Source organism: Eufriesea mexicana, unplaced genomic scaffold (genome assembly GCF_001483705.2).
Source record: "Eufriesea mexicana isolate 0111107269 unplaced genomic scaffold, ASM148370v2 scaffold76, whole genome shotgun sequence".
In the NCBI taxonomy this organism is placed as follows: domain Eukaryota; kingdom Metazoa; phylum Arthropoda; class Insecta; order Hymenoptera; family Apidae; genus Eufriesea; species Eufriesea mexicana.
Window position 1 is genome coordinate 2903957 of NW_016908289.1, and position 23586 is coordinate 2927542.

The following is a 23586-nucleotide window of genomic DNA, read 5'->3' on the forward strand; positions in this document are numbered from 1 at the left end:
TCTATATGAACGAGAATCATTTTTGCATTCATGATTAATGCACTATGTTGTTGGTTAGATGTATCTGGAGTTTATTTAAGAATTCCTCTTTTTCTTACTAGGTATATTAGAGAATATGTGCGATTTTAGTATCTAGAACATAATGACGTTTAACAATTACTTTACTAACTTTGGTTGCAAAGTATATCATGCAATCTGATACGAAACTCATATGTCTAATCTTCGTGTATAAAGAGTGGATATAATTATTATTCGTGTACTATATTTATTACACATTCCTATTCATAAGTATCTTTATAGTTACTATTCGTACTAACTTAGATAGTCATACGCTTGGTACTAATTTACTTTGATTTTTACATTATTGATGCTGATTTGCCGAATTATGACTGTTTGACAAATGAGATGTCTTCGAATGATTGATTATAACGTTTATCTTCTTTTTTTTTTTAATTTGATATCTGTTGATTGCTGTCGGAATTTTATATTTGTTTTTTATTTGGTATAATTGAGATTTTTATCTCATTTTGATGTTTCTTCTTTGCTTTTGACTTCATAAATTCGAACTTATGGAAACTGAATGGAGATGTTGTAATTTAATAATTATTGTTTACTATGTATATCATTATAATTTATATTGTGATAATTTACTAATTATTATTTTATAAACATTTCAAATATTGTAATATAGTTATCGGGCATCTATAGTGCAGTCATCGGGAGGAATTCAAGAAAATCAGTACAGGTTAGTCCGTTGGTGGTCAGAAAGTGGCAGTAAAATTGTCCAAGTATCAGCGTCAAATTCCACGAGTTTTTGTATGTAAATATATATAATAAACGGGATGTTTCTTTATTGCTTCAGGTCCACTTTAAAGAAGTATTCGGTACTAAAGAGAAACAATAAAAAAGGTTCATATAAACGTACGACCTACTTGCCCTTGTCTTCAGCTTATAGTCATTTTGTGGTTCCGTTGGTCCTTCTTAAATAACTCAGGTAATATAACCGAACTTATTGAATGTTACACGATTAATTTTTAAATGGATCTCTTATTAAGCAGCTAAAATTTCAGAGCTTTGCTAATTAAACATTCGTTGATCTGCAAAGGATTACGATTAGCCATTTTTAAAATAGTCATAAGTAAATTGATATATATGATATATGTTTATATATATACTTGTATAATTATATACAATTATATGTAATATTTTAATACAATATTACGTCATGTATCAATAAGTACCAATTAAATTGGAGGTTATGTCTATAGCTTCCTTTCGCGTTCTTTAGCTTCTTGCCACATTCAAATATAGTAGGTACCTTCCATGTTTTCTACGTAATTACAATATCATCTGACAAATTATGTCTGCGAAGCTGAAAAGTTGTTATTTTTATTCTATTTAGGCTTATTGCAGAAAATACTAAATAGATTTATCGTAAAAATTTATGATAAAAAAAAATACTGCTCTTTTTCTCACCAAAAGAAAATTTAACCTTTTATCTTACAATACCACTGATTACACGGTTTTTTGCCAAAATGATTTCTAAGGAGCTTTTAATTTTAATGTTATAACTCGAACAACATTTCAAACAAAAGTTCAGAACATGAAAATATTATTATATGTAATAATAATATCTATAATAACATACTCTGAATAATTCAGCAATAAGAATCATCTTGAAAGAAATTAAGAATGGTGCTAAGAAAAGAATTTAAATTAGAGCGACTAGAGCGCATTCTATTGGTAGATACATGTAACGAAATTCCTGGATAATTTATAACAGAACCTCTGTTTTGATAGTTATTCTAGTATCCTTTGTGTAACATGATATTTGAATACTATAAAAGCTCAAACAGTAAAGAACATAGAAATTATTATAATTAAGCGAATAACATTTAGTTTAACGTAACTCTTTTACTATTATTAAATTTAATATAGAATTCTACAATAATTGAAAAACATTTAATTTATTAAGCTCACGTTGTTTACAAAAATTACTTTACTTTTAAAAGTCTTTGCTTTTTTTTTTTACTATGTCTCTATTTTCATGGTCTTCATAATTTTCCATTTTCTATTTCATTTGTGATCTATGATGTGTTCCAAAAAACATGAATGTGGTAAATTAATATTAATTGGCGAAAGAAATTAATAATTAAGCATTAAATGTTATATTCTGCGGAAACAATGGATTTTCAAGTATGATTCATTTATTTTGAATTATTATAGCTGTGTGACTTTTCTGAGTATATTCAAGATCATGTCGGATTACTAAGAATAAATATTCGCGTGTATAAACAGTGTGACAATATAATTTCTAAACTGATGTTGTTATTGTAGTACCAGTACTGCATATTACTGAACAATAATGGAATCATTCAAAGTAAACATTACTTTCAGATACATTGCTATATCTGTACAATAATACTTTTTTTTTTAATATTTTATTATTTTTATGTTAATTTATCAATGTATCAGTGTATTAATATTTTCATGCTACAGAATAAAATGAAATAAGGAATTACAAAGTTAACAAATTCTTAATATACAACGTGTCGAGAATCGGAAGAAACCCATGAAGATAAAAGCGTATCAAATGTGAAAGTAAACAAACAAGTTTACACTGCTAATTAACAAATAATTAAAGCTATATAGCATTTCTTCAACCCTCTAACATGTACATGAAAAATAGATGATACAATCTCATTTACACATGCAGTTTACAATACCGATGAAGTAATTAATAGATTACAAAGGTGAGATTCAGCGAGAAATATTTGCACTCGAGTTTAACTTAATAACAGCTGTAACAAGGAGATGAAGAAGTCTCTACAGTCTGGTGTAAACAGCCGAAGTCATCTCTCCACGCGTTCGTTCGATCTTTCTGATCGACTCGTCAAATTCCTACCACGAATACACCAGAGTGCTGACGCGCTCCGACTCTCTCCACTCCTCTCTTCTTTCCGAGACACATTACTCACGCGCGTAATCCTCCGGTCGCATCGATAAGAGGTACCCATCGTCGGTCGAATGCTCTTACCCCCATCATCGCACCAGAGCCTCGAGCAATATATAAATGCACCAGCGATTGACAGAACGTACAGTTCACGTTTTGACGTCTCTTACGCTCCTTTTACGCGTGTACACCTAGCCAGCAGTGGACACGTGACTGCGCACGCCACGTGCTTCGACCGAAACGACACGTGTGCCAACTACGCTTCCATCTATCATCATGGGTTTCAGTGATTTTCACCGAATGTTTTACACTTCCAATGGTAGTCCGGGTTGTTCTATTTCGTTCTTTGGTTTTTCGTTTCTGTTATTAATATCGGTCGGATCCGTCAAGTTGATGCGAACGTCCACTGACAAACCGGAAACGATGCTACTGGATTTTCTGTCCAAGCCCTTTGCGCCTTCCGATGGAGTGTCAGCAGAATGTCTCAGGGACAGCGCCTTTTATTTGAGGGAGCTTGATCAATATACGCCATGGGCTTTGCAAAGTAAGTTCAGTTTATGGTTTTCACACTTCTCAGATTTTTCTGCTGATTATCACGATGACTGCCATGGTGGTCACCAGTGACCGGCGCTTGTTTCCTCAGTGGGGCCATGGTGGTCACCAGTGTCCGGCGATAGTAATTTCTTAAATTTATATTTATTTTATTACAATTATTTTTTGAAAATTTGAACAACGTAAATAAATAGAGAACTTTGGATAGAAAACATTCATAATCATCATTTTTTTCTTTTCTTTTTTGCTATATTGTTTGATAATTCATCATTATATAGCCAAGAATAATGGACATTTTATCGTGGCACCCTGAACGTACTATATAAAAAGTGCGTGGCAGTCAAAGTGTTGTTTTATTAAAATTTGGAGTACTGCTTTGGATTTTTTCTGTCATTGAAATGTTATAACATCTGAAATGTCAGCGTGGAGTATCGAATTTTAAGATCTACGAAGATATTCTATATTCATAGTGGTCAAGTTGACCACTATGAATTTTCTTCCCTTTGAATTTTTGTCTTCTATGAATCTTATGTTATTTTGAACATTTGTTTGGTAGCAGGAAATTAAAAATTGAAAATGTGAAAAATTGAATTTAATCATTTTTTAAGCTTCTTTAATCACTACAAAAATATTTTTGCTCATTTCTTATGCAATTTCTATCTTTCTCTTATTTCTGTTTTAAATTAGTATGTATCATAAAGTCTGTGATTTAAGTTTAATTTCTTCAAAATTCTTTATATTTTTATTTTTACAATCTTCCTACATTTTTTCTTCTCTTTTATTGAATTTTGATTTCTGGACTGATATTTTAGACTCACTTAAGATTTAGAAATTACATTAAATATATTGTGAATTGTAAAATTATTTTTTTTTTTCATTTGTATTCATTTTGTTCTTTCTTTTTCAAATTTTCATCCCTACAAATTTTACAGATTTACTTTTTGATTAAATAAAATTTTATTGAGAGTCGTAGTCTATTTTGTTATTCCTGTAGTATATACAGCTTTTGAATATTTATTCACATTTTAGATCAAGAATTTTCGGACACCAAGAAGCATCAACGTTTAATTCCTTTTTTATATTTTTCTTCTTCGACTTAAGTGAATTTTCTGAATAGTACTGTTGTTTACTTGTTTATTATTATAATATAAAGATTGCGTTACATCTGATGACCCATGATTTTCTCGTATAAACAGAAGAATTTCTATTATTTTCTTTCGAAATTTCTACTTTCTTTTCTTAGCGCCTTTCATTTTTTCTTCCATTTTTGTGTTACATTTTTTCATCGTCCATTAAGTCTTACAAATAAAGTGTTTCTTAATGATAAGAAAATTTTATAGCATTTTGTCTCTAAATTTCTATATCTAAAATAAAATTGTTTAGTTCAGTAACGTTTAATGTAAAATTTGGACTATCAAATCAACGTGTTAATATATTATACATTTGTCCGCATTGATGTACTCTACTAGTACAAAAATTATTATAATGTTCATTAAAAATTTATGCTTATGTGTTCAATTGGTTATTTACAAAATGTTATTTCATTCTTTATATAACTTAAATTTCTTCGATATATCTTTTCTTTTAATCCCTTTAATTCAGTGTAGATGGTATTTTTTCCGTTTCGAAAAACAAAAATTATAATAAATTACAGTTCTCCACTTCAGTCTGGAAATTATGAATTTATAACTGCCATAAGTGGGCTGTTTAGTACCATCATTTTGCTATAATAATAAATACGATAGTATAAACACGAGTAAATTACTGTAAAGTAAATGGCATAAAATTAAAGAAAAAAATCACGTAGATGCAAACAAATATGCATTATCTCTTAAAAATTTGGGATCATTTCATCGACGAGGAAGAAACTTTTAATGGAAAGAATGCAAATCGATGCTCTAAATATATTATATTTTATATATTTTAAAATAATATATACAAATAAAATAGAAAAGATAGATTATAATTATTGATTTATAATTACTCAAAATGTTTCGACGATTCGATTCTTGATGCAATACTGCCTTCATATTTAATCTCATTCGTTTAATAATTTATATGTTCATTCATTCGTCGTAAATTTATAGTTATATATTATAATTCATATTTAATTGTACGTAGCTGACAATTGTGTATACCATTGGAAGTCAATTATCTAATAAGGAGACGTATTATGGTACTCAAGCCTCGTTTACATTAATCATGTTACTTATCAAATCGAGTAACGTATTTTAAGATTAAGCAAATAGCTAAAATGTGAAGGAATTTGTGTTTGCTGAAATTATTTCAATAGCGAACGAAGTTATTGATAAATCATTAAAAATTCAGTAAAACAAGATTAACAGAGAATTTTTGTCACCTTTCTGTCGTCATATCTCTTTTCTTCGTTGCTTTACAGAATATTATATCCTTCATAAATTTCAACAAATTAAGGAATTATTATTGTCACTGAAATGTTAATTAAATTAGGAATTATCTTATCATTAGTTCACTTATTATTACACATTCTTACAGCTTTACGATTTTTCTTTAAATGTAGTTTGATGTTGTATAGGATGTCTCATAAGTCAAATCCTTCCTTCTTCTTTTCAAAGCTCGTTATCGATGATAATTATACCGAAAAAAATCTCCACAATTTTGAAGTGAAAAGCTGAAATCAAAGAGAAATTCTAAAGGAAATTTGATGAAACATCCTATAGGTCAGGTGATATAATAATACCGTAAGAAAATTCTTATAGAGTCAATACATGATGGAGAAATTAGAAATCTTATTAATTTTCGAATAATTATATTACCGAAGTAATTCAGAAAGTCACCAATAAATTGTTTCTTCAAACAATTATCTCGAACCCACTGTTCCCTAAAATAGATGGTCATTTTCGAGACACCCTGTATTAAAATAACTCTGAGTTGAAAAACACTGTAATCCATGAGATTACACGAGGTGCCTGAATAACAGAAAATAAAAAATTGCTGCTTGCAAACATAAAAGGCAATTATGGCAACTCTATAGAAAAGACCTTTAGTAGCTATCGAGTAAACCTCCTAAAGGCAATAAATGGAGAACTAGATTATTTTTCTATCCCGTTCCCTTCCATAAATGTTAGAAGTGATCTGGAATTTTTGAAAGATAGTGTAAATAGGCGACATTACAGAGAGTTAAATATCACGAGTTTCACTGTTATGCTAACAAACCAACTTTCAAAATTCTTCGAGGAATTAACAGAAAAGACATCTCAATCTTTCAAGTGTCTACTTTAAATACAACTACAACGTTGATGTCGGGTTTATTTGCCGTAGAATGAAACTTCTAACAACTTCTCTACCAATATTTCGGCCATCAATAAGATAGCGATTACCGAAAAGAGATGCTGGAAATGGAATCGAGCACTGATTCCTATCTATCGGCATCTATCAATAGTGGATTGATAAGAATGATAATCGGCGCAGTACATAGCGATATTATCTCGGAATTCTAGCTAAAATTCTACCCACTCGAAACGTATGCTAAATGTACACACCAATGGTATAATCCAATTTTAGAAGAGGAAAAATCCCTTTTATCTGTCCAACAGCTTTCTAACATTATTTTAAAACCCGACAGTAATTCTTCCAACACTTCAGTTTGGTGCAATCTTCGAACGCTTTCGGAGCGAATAATCTCCCGTGTGGACGATGAATTCCCCGCGTATTATCGTTTTCATTTCATTCCAAAGGTCTTTCCATTTCGAACAAAAGCAATTTTCTGCAACGTTCCAGGAGTATTTGCGAAGAAAGGGGAGAGTCTTTTATCGTAATAGCTGAATTAATGAGGTGTAATAAGTTAGAAGATTGGTTGATTGTAATAAGTTTCATTGCATTTATTATTACCATTATTACTACTCATAAATTAATCGCAATGTAGAAAAGTAGTGGCTGAGTGTGTCACAAGGAACAGGTATAAAATTTTCTATAAAAATTTACGTACTGTGAAAATAACGTATTTCATCTGTTTCCAGTTACTGTAAGAATAAGAAAAGAGGTGTAAGAATGAAAGTACATTTCAATCGATCTACGATGTGTAATAAAGAGCGTACATGAGAGGCCAAATTATTATATAGAGGAGTTCCTGGTTTTTCCCGCTAGATGGTGCTAGTGATGTTATATGAGTAAAAATAAAAAATAAATGTTATATAAAGGTAGCTTAGTATTACTTTAACAATTACCTCGTTAGCTGTTTATAAGAACTTATACATCACTCCATTATGATAATAGAAGTAAAGAAAATTGACAAATGGACTCGCACTGATCGATAATCACCTCGTTAGCTTAAAACAATGAACAGTATTTATTTTTAAAAACAATCATTACTTGCGAAAAGTGAGCTTTATAATGAAGTTCCCTAATAACGATTATTTGAACATTTCTAGAAAATGTTCCATTATTTGATTGTTTCTTTATCCATTCTATTATGTGATAAAATCATGTTGACTTTAAAAATACGCGATTTAAATAAGAGTCTTTACCCCAACTCTTTTTATAGATATATTTTTAATGTCCATCTTTGAAAGTTGTTTTCATCGTGTGGTTTAAACTGTAGTATATTTTGAACAAGATGGGAATATCTTCAATCCTAGGATCATTGTCGGTTCATTATTCATCGAGTTCACTATAATTGAGGTTCTTAGTTGTGTCCATACTTACTTCTTACACTCTGAATTTTTTTCTTCAGATTTTTATACAAAGCAGAATATTTAAAAATTATAGGCAGTTTGTTTTATTAATTTTCTCTTTTTTTCAGATTAACGTATATAGAGACAATTATTATAATTTTAAAGATGTATCTTTAACCTTCTTAGTAGTTGTAGATATGAGACAGGATATGCTTTCGTGATTGGTTCTGACATTGTCTTTAATAGCTTTGCTATTGGTAGACTTATATTATGTATACACAGAGGGTAAACTATATTTGAATCTTTTGTAAGGTAATTCATAACCTTACCTCAGTAGGATGGTGATGGGGTCCTTATTAGTATAGACGTCTTAATACTCTTAGCCATTTATATTTTTATTATGACGTTCTGCGGGTTTGTAAATAGGAAAACAAGTTTTGGAAGAAACAAGTTTTTACAATGGTTTTTTTTATTAATACTACCATGATACTCTGTAATGGACAAAAAATGAGACAAAAGATGGAAATGTAAGGAAATGAAATGAAAATACATTTTGTTCGAAGTTTATTAGCGGATCCGTCGGTAAAAATATCCCAATGAGGTTCAAACCTTAAACAGGTATTGTGGTTTTTTTTTATTATCACTAGAGTTGATAGCGCTGTAGACGCTTTCTTTGCCACAGCGTTGTTCTATGCGCACTCTTACCGACGAAGAAAAGGAGGATTATCATTATCTATGAAAATATGTATATAACCTATAAATTATAGCTTTTCCTTTCTATATTTTTTTCCCGCAACAGAAAGATAGTATACTCGGATTAATTTAACATTCTTCACAGGTTAGCACAATATTTCAATTTACACCATAATCCCTGCTTGTTTCGTTGAGGTTAATTCGCGCATTCATGCTCGAAATAAATTTAAAAAAAAGTAGAATATTTTACATAACATATTTCTAGAAATATATTTAATAGATATATAAAGTTTTTGTTAATGAAAATAAGTATCTCTTATAATTTGAATGATAATAAAATTTAGTAAATAGTGAATATTTGCAATAAATTTGAAATATAATATTTTTAGAGTGTAATAATAATTTGAATAATATATTTTCGGTGCAAATCTTTCTCAAAGTGGTCGATTGAAAAAACGACAAAATTTAATGCTTTATTGAACTTAACACGATAATTCACATATTCACAAATCATATACACGAACCTAATATCCTGTTCCCTTGCAATTAACCAGGTTAGAATTCACAATTTACTCTGAAGTTAAGGTAGAAAAGATTTACGGTGGAAATATTACTGACTAAAAGAGAAATGTGGGGAAGAAGTGTCCGGTTCCTCATCGAAGAAGGTCGGTAGCATGATGTTCGCATATCGTTGGAAAAAATGGGTGTTCGCACATATGAAAGATAAGAGGGAGACAGAAGGAATATGGGGAGATGCAATACGTTCAGTGCTGCCAGAGGGGTTCGCAACATGGGTTTGTTGACCGAATTATCGGTTCGAGACGCATTGTGAACATGTTGCAAACTAGTGATCATCGCCGCTACGTTGTTAGATGAACCGAGAAAATTTTAATTCCATTTTGATATCATCTACAACAATGTGGTCATTCTGATTCGGCTGAAATTCGAGCGCGAATATGAGGTTAAGGAAGGAGCGAAGTGTCGAAATCTGTTCGCTTTGCAATCTTGGTATCAAGTATGTATGATATTCTTAAAAAGGAAAAGTTATATTATAATATCATAAAATAATACAATAGTAATAGTAATAATAATAACATTACAATATAACAATACTTTTATTATTATCACATATATAGCTTATTCTTCGAGAATATCCATATGAATCCATGTCAACAAATGGTACATAATTTTGAAATGGTTATATCTTCTTATGAACTGATATTGTTTACGTTTTCGATGGTAATATGACTAAAAAGTAAGGAATGAAAATACAGCAGAAAATACGTCCACGTGTTCTATAATGCTATATGACACACCATACAGTTACTCGTATATTTTAATACATTATCGTTGTATTATTGATTTTTCAAGGAAAATATTTTCGTATGTATAAAGTAAAATATACAATACAAAAGTGAAAAATATAAACAACATATATAAATATTTATATTTATATTAAACTCCACATTATTCTTTTTCTCGGGAATATTATCAATTGGTTTGAGTTCTTATCATTTATATTTAAGCACCCTATATATTTGATAAAAGATTAATTACGTAGTTCAACGCGTGTTTTAATATATTTCGGTAGACAAATTCGTCTTTGTGTTGCGAACAACACGTAATCTTCGATCCCTCTTCTTTACTGGAGTATAATAAAAATATTAGTAGTTATAGTTTAATTTTCTTTAAGAATCAATTTTCATGTATCTTATCTTTGATTTATTTATTAACAAACACCTCGTTTTTAAGTTGCCAAGTATATAATTAAATATAATTAAATATAACAAATTTCAATGAAATGCCTTGTTGACTTTCTTTTTTGTTGCACGACGTTGTTCTATCTCAATAGTTTTGACATTATAATTTAAAATAAGTGCAATTATCAAAATCCATAATAAAAAAAGACATCTTCAATTACGTATAATTTTCTACGATAAGAAGTAATTATCGCCATTTCCCCGAAGAAAAATATTTTCGTTCTACCGGTTATAACTGCTGATAATGATATTTTCCACTGATAACACAGGGCGGTTTTACACCGGTCTGTAAAACCTTTTTTACCTCACAGTTACAGATGAATTTCATGCTTATAAAAAGAGGTGAACAGAGATGTACAAAAGTTATAACAATCGTAAATTTATATGGCTGATAGAGGACAAAATAATTATTAATATTATAAATTCAAAAGTTGATTCGATCATGTAAGAGTCTGTTTAGGAGAAGAAATTTAACTGGATTCTATACAAAGAAATAGAAAAATCTTAACAAATGTATTCAATGTATCATTAAAGTATATTTGAAACTTAAATATATTTATTGTTAGTGTATTACTAAATGCATATTTAAAACGTAACATATAAATGTAAAATATTCTGTAAAAAATAGTAAATTTAAAAAATCAACTTTTATTTATAAAGAGTATCTAAATTCAAAGAAAAAATATTCAATTTAAGATTACATTGTTGCTATATACTGGAATATAGCAACATGTAACACATATTTGTAATTTATTGTTAAATTTGGGAATTTAAATATTGGTTAAATATTGGCTAGTTTGAAAACAACTTTTGTACATCTTCTAAAATTATGTATAGTTTTTTTTTATGAAACACTATAATTTGCATAGATCAATTTAATAATTGATACAAATTTAATTACCTATAATAACTTCTCAGCTTAACTACTTGTCTATTTATTTGTGGTAATAATAATAATGAAAATATATCAATAATCAACCTCTTCGCCTCATTTCTTAATTTCACGCGCTTCCACTTTCTCTAAACCTTCTCATGCTTTTAAAGCTTCGTCTATGACATATGTAAATTTCATTCAATTGGGCCAGAAACAGAGGTGACTCAATCGGTCCTGCTTCGGCAATGGAGTGGGTATACACCGACAGCAGTATTTGAACGTTTTTAGGACGCGCATATAGTTTTCGGCTACGAGCGACCATCGATTTGGTGGATTGCTCAATTGGTTTCGCACAGGTCAGTGAACCCTTGGGCCAACGAAGACCTCCAAAATAGAAAGGAACCGATAGAAATCTTCGCGGTATACCGTTTGACCTATATATGCATGATTATCGTTATTATTTAGTTGGTTAGTTTTTTATTTATTTATTTGGCGAAAGGGATAAAATAAAAATAGTGAAATTAAAATGTTTTAATCTACGAACGTGAAATTAACAACAATAACTTGCAGTAGATGGCATAACTAAGTACATACAGCTAGTCTCGATTAACTACAGTTGGTGCATTTTTATTTACCTATTTAACGAAAAGAATTAAAATTCTCTTAACCTATAGAAATACAACATATAATAACGGTTTATAATGAATAACTTGATTGTTTAGAAAATTTTATTAAATTTTACTGACCGCATCTAGCGTTTTACATGTTCGATGGAAAATCAAAGTGGGAATTTATGATAGATAGCGCTTTCATAAACCCATCTGATTATAAATAATTTAAGGTAACATGGACGATTTCTATTTGTTGAAAGTTTCAAATTATGGAAAAGAAAGAACAAATGATCGAAATTGTGAATTTGATTGACTGAATCCGGCTGAAAATACACGATGAAAGTACAACGAAAAGTGTAGGAGCTATGGACTGGTCCGTGATACTTGCAAGCGTCAACGGAGAATTATGGCTAATTTTCGATCTTTTTTAAAACCGAATGAATTCGAAAGGAGATCGAGAAACTGGATCGAGACGAGTCTCTTTCTCTCTTTACTCTCTTTCTTCCTTTTTTTTCCTTAAGTGGAATTAATTCGTGAAATGATTTCGCAGAGCAATCAAGGTGCAACAGGCCATTCACCTCTGACGGTATTTTTAAATTTAACTTCTATGAATTAGACAGCTAGCTCGGTGCCACTTTTTCCCCGACCCATAAAGGGTGAACGATTCTTGCTGACATTTCGAAAAGAAAGGAACTGAATGTCTACACCGGGTGAAAGGAACCCAAGCCGATGACCAACGTCATTTCGACAAAAGAATTTGGGAACTCCCTCGAACTAGAAATTTCATTTTAAACATGGTCATCGACCGTGGTCGATCATTTTTCAGCCGTAACAGCTCTGTGCTCTACACCTGAGCTCTTGATCGTTGATCGTCTGCTTACTTTGAAGAATTAATTTTTTAATCTGCTACTTAGTTACCGTGCCGTTTAAAATAAACAAAGTGTCAACTGATAGAATGATTGATTAGTCATTTCTGGAATTACTGCGTTATTGATAAGGCAGATGTCCCTTCGCAATCGTTTATTTATAGTAAATTACATATGCCATCATTTACAATTTTTCAGATCGGTTAATGAATCCATAATTAAATATAAAAAATTTCAGAATTAATTCGAATTAAACGAATAAATTAAAACGAATAAATTAAAACGAATTTATTTATTACTTTAAAATATAGGCGAAAGTAGATAAAGTTAGGTTATGTAATAAAAGAGTTATACTAAATTAAGGTACAGTTATATAGTATTAAATACGATAGAAAAATTAGGTTTTAAATTATACATAAAAGGTTACACAAGAAAAGGCTCGAAAAAAAATTATTTCTTGGTAATCTTATGCTTGAATAAGAAAAATATTTTATATTTAGTATGTAGCATGCAAATGAGAGAGTAATGACATAGGAATGTTTGCAAATAATGAAGGTATCAGCAATTCTTGGATTACAGTGAAATACGAATTTCTGAAAATTGATAATCGAATATGATTATTTAGCTTCAAAAATTATGCAAACGAAATAAGGATGAAGCAATATGAACATACCAATATACTTATGTTCACGTCCCAAATTCGCATAAAGTATGAAGCAACGTAATGAGATATGCAAAAAACAACGTTATTGCCAAACCTTACAGGACATTACAGCTGTGAAAAAATAGAGATATATCAATCTACAGAAATGATAAAAAAGGAAATATAGCACAATTACAATAATATCTATTACTTTATAATAATCTTAATATATGTAATAGAAAGAATTTACTGAAAGAAACGTTTTTAAAAATGTGTTAACATATCTTATAATTAATAATTTTTACTTAATATTACTAAAGATCAACGTTCTTAATTTTCATATTCAGCATGTAAATTATTAAAAGTGTAATAATAAATTAAATTTTTTTTCAATTTTTTTCATTACATTGTTGATTATGAAAACGTATATATAATTCTTAGAGTACTTAGTGTTTAATAATTACATTCTAATGTATATTCTAATATATTCTAATATATTTATTACACATTTTTTGTTCTATTCGTACATATGTACCCCTAAACTGCTGCAACTACCTTTGCACACCCTGAAGCAACCTAAAAGAATACAGTATATGCTATACACTAGTATTTTTCTTAGATTATGCATGACACATGCGAATAATTATTATTAATGTATTGGTAAATTATTAATGATCTAAATTTGTTAATTATCATATTCCTAATATATGATAAATTAATCATATTATGTAACTAGTAAATAAATTGACAGCATAAATATGACGATTCCAAACCAAATAATTATTTACAACTTAACTTAATTTACCTTAAAACTTATTTCATTTAATCTTTTATTTATCGTTTATCTTCTTTCGCAAAAAGTTTTTAAAAAAAAGTCAGTCGGTACAACAGCTTCTTCACCTAACTTTTCAATTCGTTTTAATTAGGACTGAATTATACATTTTAAATTAAAAGATATTAAAAATATTTATGTAAAATCGAACTTACACGCTATCCTTAGTTTCCCGTAATAAATAGTATTTTATTACAGCCTTTCTCCAAGAAATTGAAAATTTCAACTGTCTCGAGAATCAGAAAAAAATTACTGAAACTTCGTGAAATTTCCATCAGCTATAGTTCCCACGATAATTGTTGATTCGTGTAACATTGGAGCTTGACCTTAGGCTGATGCGAGTAAACATGGGGCAGCTATGTAATCACTGCAAGTATAACAAATGGCACTACGTAAAGTAGTCATTGTTGAATCACGTAATTCAACGAGAGAAACTCGGTTAATTTTCGTGTCGCCGATAATATTTAATCATTTATTCCCGGTTCATCCGAGTCAATGTCGATATTTCCCACATTTTCATATATTAGCTGGAACCCTTTCCCGGAAGTAATAAGAAATATTTTACTGTCAATTTATCCATGCGTAATGACACATATAAAAAACGAAATGTAATGTAGAAAGAGAAATGATTAAATTTCTTCGAAATGTGAATTTCTAGGGTTTTGCTAAGTTATTTATAACACTGATATTATGTGAAAAATTACGTTGTTTTGCGTTTACGTGAATTAATATTGTCTCAATAATGTCGTATAACATTTTTATAAAACATCTTTTTATAATCATACATACATCTTATATATCGTTATAAACAATCATCAATTTTACGAATAATTCTTTCTGCAAAATGGTTTGTAAATAACTGAAACGAAATGGAACTGAAAAAGTGATCTAATAAAAGAATTCTTTCATCGATACCTAATTAATTCAGTTACTAATCCAACGCGAAAAATAAACGTTTAACGTATATTAAACGTTTGTTTACAATATTGACTAAGTAATCGAATTAATGAAGTTGTTGATATGACATGAGGAAAGTACGCAGAGAAACTAAAACAATGCCTTGTTCATTGAAAAACAATATTTGTTCTTTTTATTTTTATGCTGTTTTAATGACACCGCATTTCGTTAACCTGTAAATTCATTAAAAGCAAGATAAATTAGAAATGTTTCGTATGCCACACATTTTGTAAAACAACGAGAATACAAAGGGTATTTTCATATAACTATTTCTTTTCCCTTTGATTGGGTTTCGCGTTTATAAATATATAAATAAAGGAATTTATTTGTTATGATATCATATCATCAAAAGTGTTTGTTTTCATTCTATAATTTCAATATAAACAGTGCGCGTAAAATATAAAATAGTAGAGCCATCATATAACATTACCATATAGAATATTAATCATAACTCACTATTATCGTTTGACCATTTGTCATTTCCACGTATTCTACGTTCCTTTATTCCAAAGCTGATAATCACGTCTATATTTCCTTTGTATCATTGTTGATTCTATCAATCTAAATAACATACGGGTTAAGATAGGATTTCGAAAACAATTTTACGAAAGAAATAAAAAGAAATCGCTAAATATTCGTCACATTGAATTTGAAAATAACATTACCATAAAGAATAATTGTAGATATCACGATCAAAATATATAAATAACCGAGAAAATCGTGTCAATACAACATATTGTATATGTTACAATCATTAGAAATCGTCCGTCGATAATACGTATATACTTACGATGGATGTCCGGAATCAGAGTTCGATGATGTAATATTAATGACATTGATGCAGAACGACAGCTGAAAAAGAAATTGTAAATCCATGGTGATTACGATTACATCATAATCTTATACGTTTGTTTACAAGTAGACGCTTTATTTTACCATGTGACAAATTCCCAAAGTTGCCCGGAAGAGCTTCAAGATAACCTTACAAATCTCTGTCCGTAACATGTGTTTTAAGGAATATTTCTGCATATATACACGAGATGGTTATGAGTTGATAAACGAGCATAAAATAATCTTTTGATGAACCATAGGGACCCCTGAAATTAATATAGTCTTGTACATCTTATATATATATATAAGATTTTATCGCTTCGACAAATGTCAATTCGATCCTACTATCTAGAAACTCAATAACATAGTACCTATCATCTAGACTTCCAAGAAAGCTGTTATTTATTACGTATTTAATCATTTGATATCTAAATTTTTAATAACGTGATTACACTTTTCTATTTCCTATTGTTAATAATGTAATTATTTATTATTCAGGTTCCAAGAGTTTGATTATCTGTTATCTAAATTTTCAAGGAAATAATTGTTTATTATCTGGATTTTCAATATCATACCTATTATCTATTTTGTAAATTACATGGTCATCTATTGTCTGGATTTAAACATAGACGCATATCTTTCGAACTATCGACAATTCGAATACCTAACCTTTAATTGAACAAACCTGCTTTTAAGATAAAAGTTTTCAAATTCCGCAGACGAATATAATCTCAATTACCAGGATCACATGTGCCATCCATCAAATATAATTGTCCTTCAAGTTATTTACATAATTAAACTGCCTATAATCACATAACCGACCGCGATAAATAACAATCAGATGCAATCACGCAACAACCACAATCGTATCGACAACAAATTATTAGTTCATTTAATAGATGCTTATCACTGTTCCGCTATTATTTCGACACATTCTTGTTTTCCCAGTAAGAACTTTGACCCGAACAGAGAAAATGCAAACGAAGTTTATGGTTAAGTTACGTCGCACAGTATCTCCCCACATTTTTCCATCCGTCGGTCTTCTATTTGTCTCTGCAACATTTTGACAAATCGATTTAAACATCTTCCAGAACATACTTCATTCGATATAAATTCTTTTCCACACAAAAGGAAGGACCACGTTTTCCCTTTATAGCATCGAATATATATTATGCATGACGTTAATGTACAACCGAGTTTGCACGAAAATGACAGTTCCTAGTGACGTCATCTGGGGAGATGTTAGTGTACTATTGAGGAATTCATGGAAGAAAATGCAAAGGGAGAAAAAAATGAATTGAATGAGGAAAAAGAAGTTTCAGCGTCGGTGAATTGAAATGTGCGTCATGAGACAGACACAAACTGGGTCAATAAGGAATAACGTCTGTGCCGATGACCGTCCTTGTGTATCGGAGTCGGTCTTTTTGCTCACTGACCGATGATCGATCGATCTTTCCTCTTTCCGACGCGGTTCTTAGGCTTCTCTCACACTATATGCTGTATTTATACTTAGGAACGAGTGAGAGCTGTAACGCTTTGTAGATAATATTTTTTTTAAATCTATTACATGAATCGAAACATTTTTTTTGTATGAAACGAGGTTATTAAGAAATCGAATATTGTAAATAAAGACACGAGTGTAATACATAATCAAATTATATTTATGGTAATTGAATATATAGCTATTACTTTAAGTTATATTTTTTAAATAATTTATAATTGTGCTTGTAAACTGTGCGGGGTTAATTCTAACCTATCACACATGACTCATTAAAATCAAATATTTGCCAATAGCGTTGTAATTATGTAATATTGTATATATTATTAAGCACTTGTTATATCTTTAAACAAAAATTTTAATCTGTCTGAAACGAAGAGTTTTGATTAACCTAGTTTTATTTCAAATACATCTTGCTCCAGGTAGACAATAGTACATTACTGGAATATAACTCGAGAGCAAGGTTACGTAGAATATATGTGTATATAAAGTTTTGCCATTACTTTTGTGTTTTTTCATCCATCACACGAATGGGTCCCACATGTTACGAAACATCTTTTAATATGTTCGATATACGCATATATTATTCTAACCATAAAGTGTAAACGTGCGCGACTTGTGTTTACCATACTTTCAAGTTAATTTTATTTTTAGTAGTTTCCATTAAATTCGAGAAAAATCTTATTCTAAAAATACTTTCACTGTAATTTTCTACTTGCTATCTATATATTTATGGCCTCGCAAATAAAGAGACGATGTTTACTCGTGACTTTCATTGATTTTAACGTTATCTGTCTAGTATACATACCACAGTCATTTTGACGCATCTTTCGCTGATTATTGTTATCCAACTGCAGAACGGCAGTCTGCAAAAAGTCATTTTAACGAATCTTTCGCGTCATTTCGTTGTTACTCGTTCGTGGCGCTACCAAATGATGATTATTTTGACGTGCATATATTCCGACGAGTTTGATGTCATTATCGCTGCGTCTTAATGTTGTTACGGCACCATAGTCAGTGAACTATAATTTCATGCGTTTCGTTCATTCTGATGTCATTGTTTGCTGTACCATACTTGAAGAAACACGCTCTTAAAACTTTTTTATGAACTCTTACGTCATTCACCATTTTGTTGATCACATTTGTTGATTACTGTGTGTCAGAGTAAAAATTTTCTAATAACAATCGATGGAAAATTTAAACTATTCTCACAATATTATTATCGCTTTACGATTTAAATATTATAATTTTTTAAAAATATTATCCTTATCAAATAATTCACTTAACACTCGCATTACTGACATCTAGTTACTTACGATTGCAAAATTCATATGGATATTCATGCGTGGTATAATTTTGAATATTTTATTCTCTATATTAATATTTATTGAGAGAACTTTTGCAATCCACCTGTAACAATTTCACGAGGTTTTGATTAAAAATATTGAAGCAAATATTTAATAAATTTAGGTATTTAATAGTAGCAAAATTTATAAATGATATTAAGAAAAGAGTAAAATTTCCAGTTTATTTTTTTGTGTAGTGAAAATTCTTTACCAAAAATTCATAATTTAGAGCGGAACAAACCTTTACACGTAGATCGCATAATATTTAAAGGAAATTTTTGGGTGAGAATTTTTAAATCGCAACCTTGAGGTCGATCGCGTTGGCATTCATCCTTTCCTCGTCTTGATAAATATTCATCGACCAATGTTTAAAGTTTCGGAATAAAAAAGATACACGCTGCATTTGGCCAGCCTTGAACCTATTTGGTTCTTCGATTGGCATCTGTTAATATTCGATTCGTAGAATTCAGAGAAGGAACGCTGTCCAACTGTGAAAAAAGAAAATGCACAAGATCATTCATCAAAATCATCATAAAGAATCTTTCATCCGGAGATCGCGTGTTATGGTTACTGGCTAAAATGTATAGCTACTAAATAGATAATATAGCATTGATATATCGTATAAAAATACGATAAGAAGTGAGTAACAATTTTTCGGAAAAAGAAATAAGCAAAGAAAATTGAGTAAAAAATATTTGTTCAAATAGTGAAGCATTGTTTTTATATAATTATTATTGTATTATAACCTAAAAACGCTTTTTATACCGAGTATAAAATTTGTTTGTATTAAAATTTTGTAAAACGCGAAGGAAATCAGTGTTTCAAGCCTCTAACCTAAAATTTCAAGAAGATCATAAAATTCTGTTTTAAATTCTCATTAAACTTCTACGTCGCTACTTATTGAAAGAGTTTCTTCGATGAAGGAGAGGAACATGTGCATGATTGAAACGCAGTAAATCTGGCATGCATAAGACGTATACGCACGACGCACTGTGGTTACGTTGTAGACGTAAAATTGCAAGGATCTGCCGTGTCAAATGTCAGCCATAGTTCGCGTGCACTAGGTAGGAAATTTTCCTCGAGAATTGCTCGAAAAAAATATTTCTCGCTGCGATACCGAGAACGTGGCTTCTCCGTCATCGATGAAGATATCGACGGGGAAGCAAATGAACTGGTGACCTTAGAATGCTAATTCATTGCAAATGCGCGTATAAATATCGGCGATTCCCGAGATGCTATTAACCCTTGCCGCTTCTAAGAAAAATCTTTTTCTTTCTTCTCTCTGCCATTTCTTGCTCTAACTAGAATTCAGAATATTTCTTTTTATTACCGCGTATTTTGTTGATAGTTCGTAGAATTTTTTCAACATACTTGATAGAGTGATTTCTTCGAGACAACTTGCACTTTGATTTTATGTTAAAAACGCAATTTTTGGGTTTTCATATTACACTTTAAAGCTGTATTTCCAACGCTGATTATATAGACTTTTGATCAAATATTTCGCAGTTTTATTGTTTTGTTAGGATTTTCTATTCCTATAACGTAGTCATTGTTCCATTTATAATGTTTTACACCATCTGTTTGTCACTCACAACCTTATGCTCTTACATCAAGAATTTTTTTCTAAAAGACATTCTTTGTGGAAGAAGGAAAAAAACCTATGCAAACAATAAAATTGCAACGATCCCTCGCGGCTTGTGGCCGAAGGTTGCCGATATAATCCGTAGAGTGAACGATCTCAAGGTCCTGCGAAAGGTAAAAGACACCCGACCGTGCGGATACGTTTCTGCGAAGATGACGTGCCACGATACGCAAAATTTCCACCGGTGAATTCTTCCCAGCAGTCATCATAAATGATATATCGTAGACGAAAAAAGAATCCAACGTGACTGTAACTTAAATTTCCAAGGAAAACCGCCAGAACCGATTCAAATTATCTCGCCGTTTTATTGGTGACAGCTTTCGATTCTTCCCAAATCACCCGCTGTTATTGTAATTAAGACACAAAATTACGACACGGATATAACTTATCAAATAACGAAACAATGACATTTTTATGATTTGAGAAATTTATACAAATGTGATAAATGAATTGCGAGTATAACTTCTGCAATAAACTTTTTACCTAATACAAACCTAACCTAAACTAAATAATTTTACAGTCACCATTTATGTACATTTGTTTACCGTTTTCCAACTATATTTACAGTTTTCATTAACACTCTTCTTCTTTGTTATAATCGTACGTATACATATTGAATATTTGATTTGTATCAATATATTGCAATGATAATCATGTCAACTGACAGGGGTAAATGTCTTCTGTGAATTTTTCCCATGAAGAAGAAATACAGAGTTTTGCGACTTCAGTTTTGCGCAACGCTTTCGAGCTCCAATCGCCAGTTTATGTAAGACGTGTTTACACGTTACGACTGCGAGTTGTGTATATCTCATGCACTTCGTTTAGATAGATGAAGCTGTATAATCGTACAACTCGTTTTCCACCCGCTCGCAAGGCGGTTGTTTGCGAGTGGCCGGCGTGTCGAGTGTCCTCGCTATCGAGCATCAATGAAAAATCCGCTCTATCGCGCCGGTCACTTTTTCCTTCTTCTATCCCTTATCGGTCGACCTGTTTCGCAATTCACGCGTTATCTGCGCGGTTCCCATGCGTTTTCCTACTATTGCGCACGCACTTCCGTGTAGAAGAGACGTCGACATTGAGCCGTGCTGATGTTGAAAGGTTAGAATGAATAGAGAGCAACTCCACCTCCAGTTGAACATTGTTATCATGGTTTCTGATCATGCTACGGATTTTGGGTCAATTTTCAAGAAATTTTGTTTTCATTTTTCTCTTTTTTTTCTAAGAAATTCCCAGTTTCTTATGAAAATATAAAGAATTTGTTATTAACATTAGTAACTCGTTATTTCACTTTTATATTCAATGTTTGTTTTCATGAAGAACTAGAAACTGTTTTTAAAAAAGGAAAATATGATACGGGATAAGAATCCTCGTATTTGCCACTGAAAAATTATATTTTAGTGATATGAAACAATTTTTGTTACATGAAAATTATACTTTCATATTTACAAATTTTTTCGAATAATCATTATCTATATCTATACTATACTTTTCATTATTTAGTTAATTACTTATACTTATTTTTATAGTAAAAGAAAAAGAAGTAGCTACATAGAAAATTTTAAGCACATCTTTTCAAGTCGTTCTAATACCAGGATAAATTCTAAGATAAAGGACTAACAGATCCTGGATTAATGATGAAAAAGACATACATGATGAGTATCACGATCTCCGCATTCAATCTTGCACGTGTCGACTTTATCGTACATATGTACGTGATAAAGTTACGGATAAATACTTTCGGACTTCCAAGTGCATCTCCACTGCAATATGATTTTTATCTTTCCTATTATCACAATTCATTTCGTTCCTGTTTACCTTTCATTTGTAAGTATTTTACTTTTCTTTTAACAATTCTTCAATTTTTTTATTTTGGAATATGTAAATGTAGGAGATACGATGCACTATTAATGGCACAATCAAAAGAGCATGATTTTCATAATAATTACGTGATTTCGTCATAAAATACGTAAAAAAAGGTTTATAAAAAATTTTTTATAAACAAGATGTTGTTTCTTCTTCTTTATGAGATGAATGAGTTGTAAAGTTTCATGTTTACAAACAGTATTCAAGTTTTTAAAACTTTTCGTTCTAAGTTTCAATTATTGCGACCATTTGAACTTGCAAATGTTAAACTTCTAATTTTTGAACTCTAATTGGTACTGTAATGTTATAAAGCTAAAAATAAAGTTGATGCTCGTGTCACATGTTTCTCACATCTTCAACAGAAGATGAATTATTTATTTCTTTTGTGCAACATTTGGATTACTCGTTGTTCGGTATCTTACAACGCCATTTTATCCAATATCTGCTTGTTTCCAATCACGTTTCGAAGTCAAGGTGTACATATCATGCAGTGTTCTACGTTTTGCATCTCGTTCAATTTTCATGGGTTCACCTAAACACGTCATTCTCTCAATAGATCGTTACCACACAAAGAACAATTTACAAGTGTATAATTTGTTTACTTTCTTGAAAACTACTAAAATAAAAAAATCAATTATAATCTTTTTTGCATAATTATATACAGCCATACGTATATATCTTTCTCTTTATAATAATAAAAAAGATACCAATAAAAATGAATTCAGCTCAACTTCGGTTGCAAGAGAAAAAGAAAAATTTTTTTTTTTACTTCCAAATGCGGTGCGGTTGTTATCATCGCGAAAATTGAGGACAGAAGAACTCCTTGACGCCTTGCTGTTTGCGAAGCTACGTTAACCGGTTCCAGTGAGTTTGTTATAAAGCACGAACGATTATTAAATGCCAAAGCAGGCGACACGTGTTTGCAAATTCCACCTAAAGTGTCCAACTTTGTCTGAAATATCGAGTCAGATTGCGTTTAGCTTAAATATTCCAACTGTTCAATCGATAAAATA

The 23586-nt window shown here is 30.5% G+C and overlaps 1 protein-coding gene across 1 annotated transcript in view; it reads left to right on the forward strand.

Annotated features, from left to right (window-relative positions):
* Window positions 1-3140: 3140 nt before the first annotated feature.
* LOC108555096 (nose resistant to fluoxetine protein 6) overlaps window positions 3141-23586 on the forward strand; it is a 31157-nt gene continuing 10711 nt past the window's right edge. Inside the window, exon 1 of the mRNA XM_017910609.1 lies at window positions 3141-3497. Coding sequence (XP_017766098.1) covers window positions 3230-3497 — 268 coding nt within the window. The 5' untranslated portion in view covers window positions 3141-3229. The remainder of the gene's footprint in view (window positions 3498-23586) is intronic.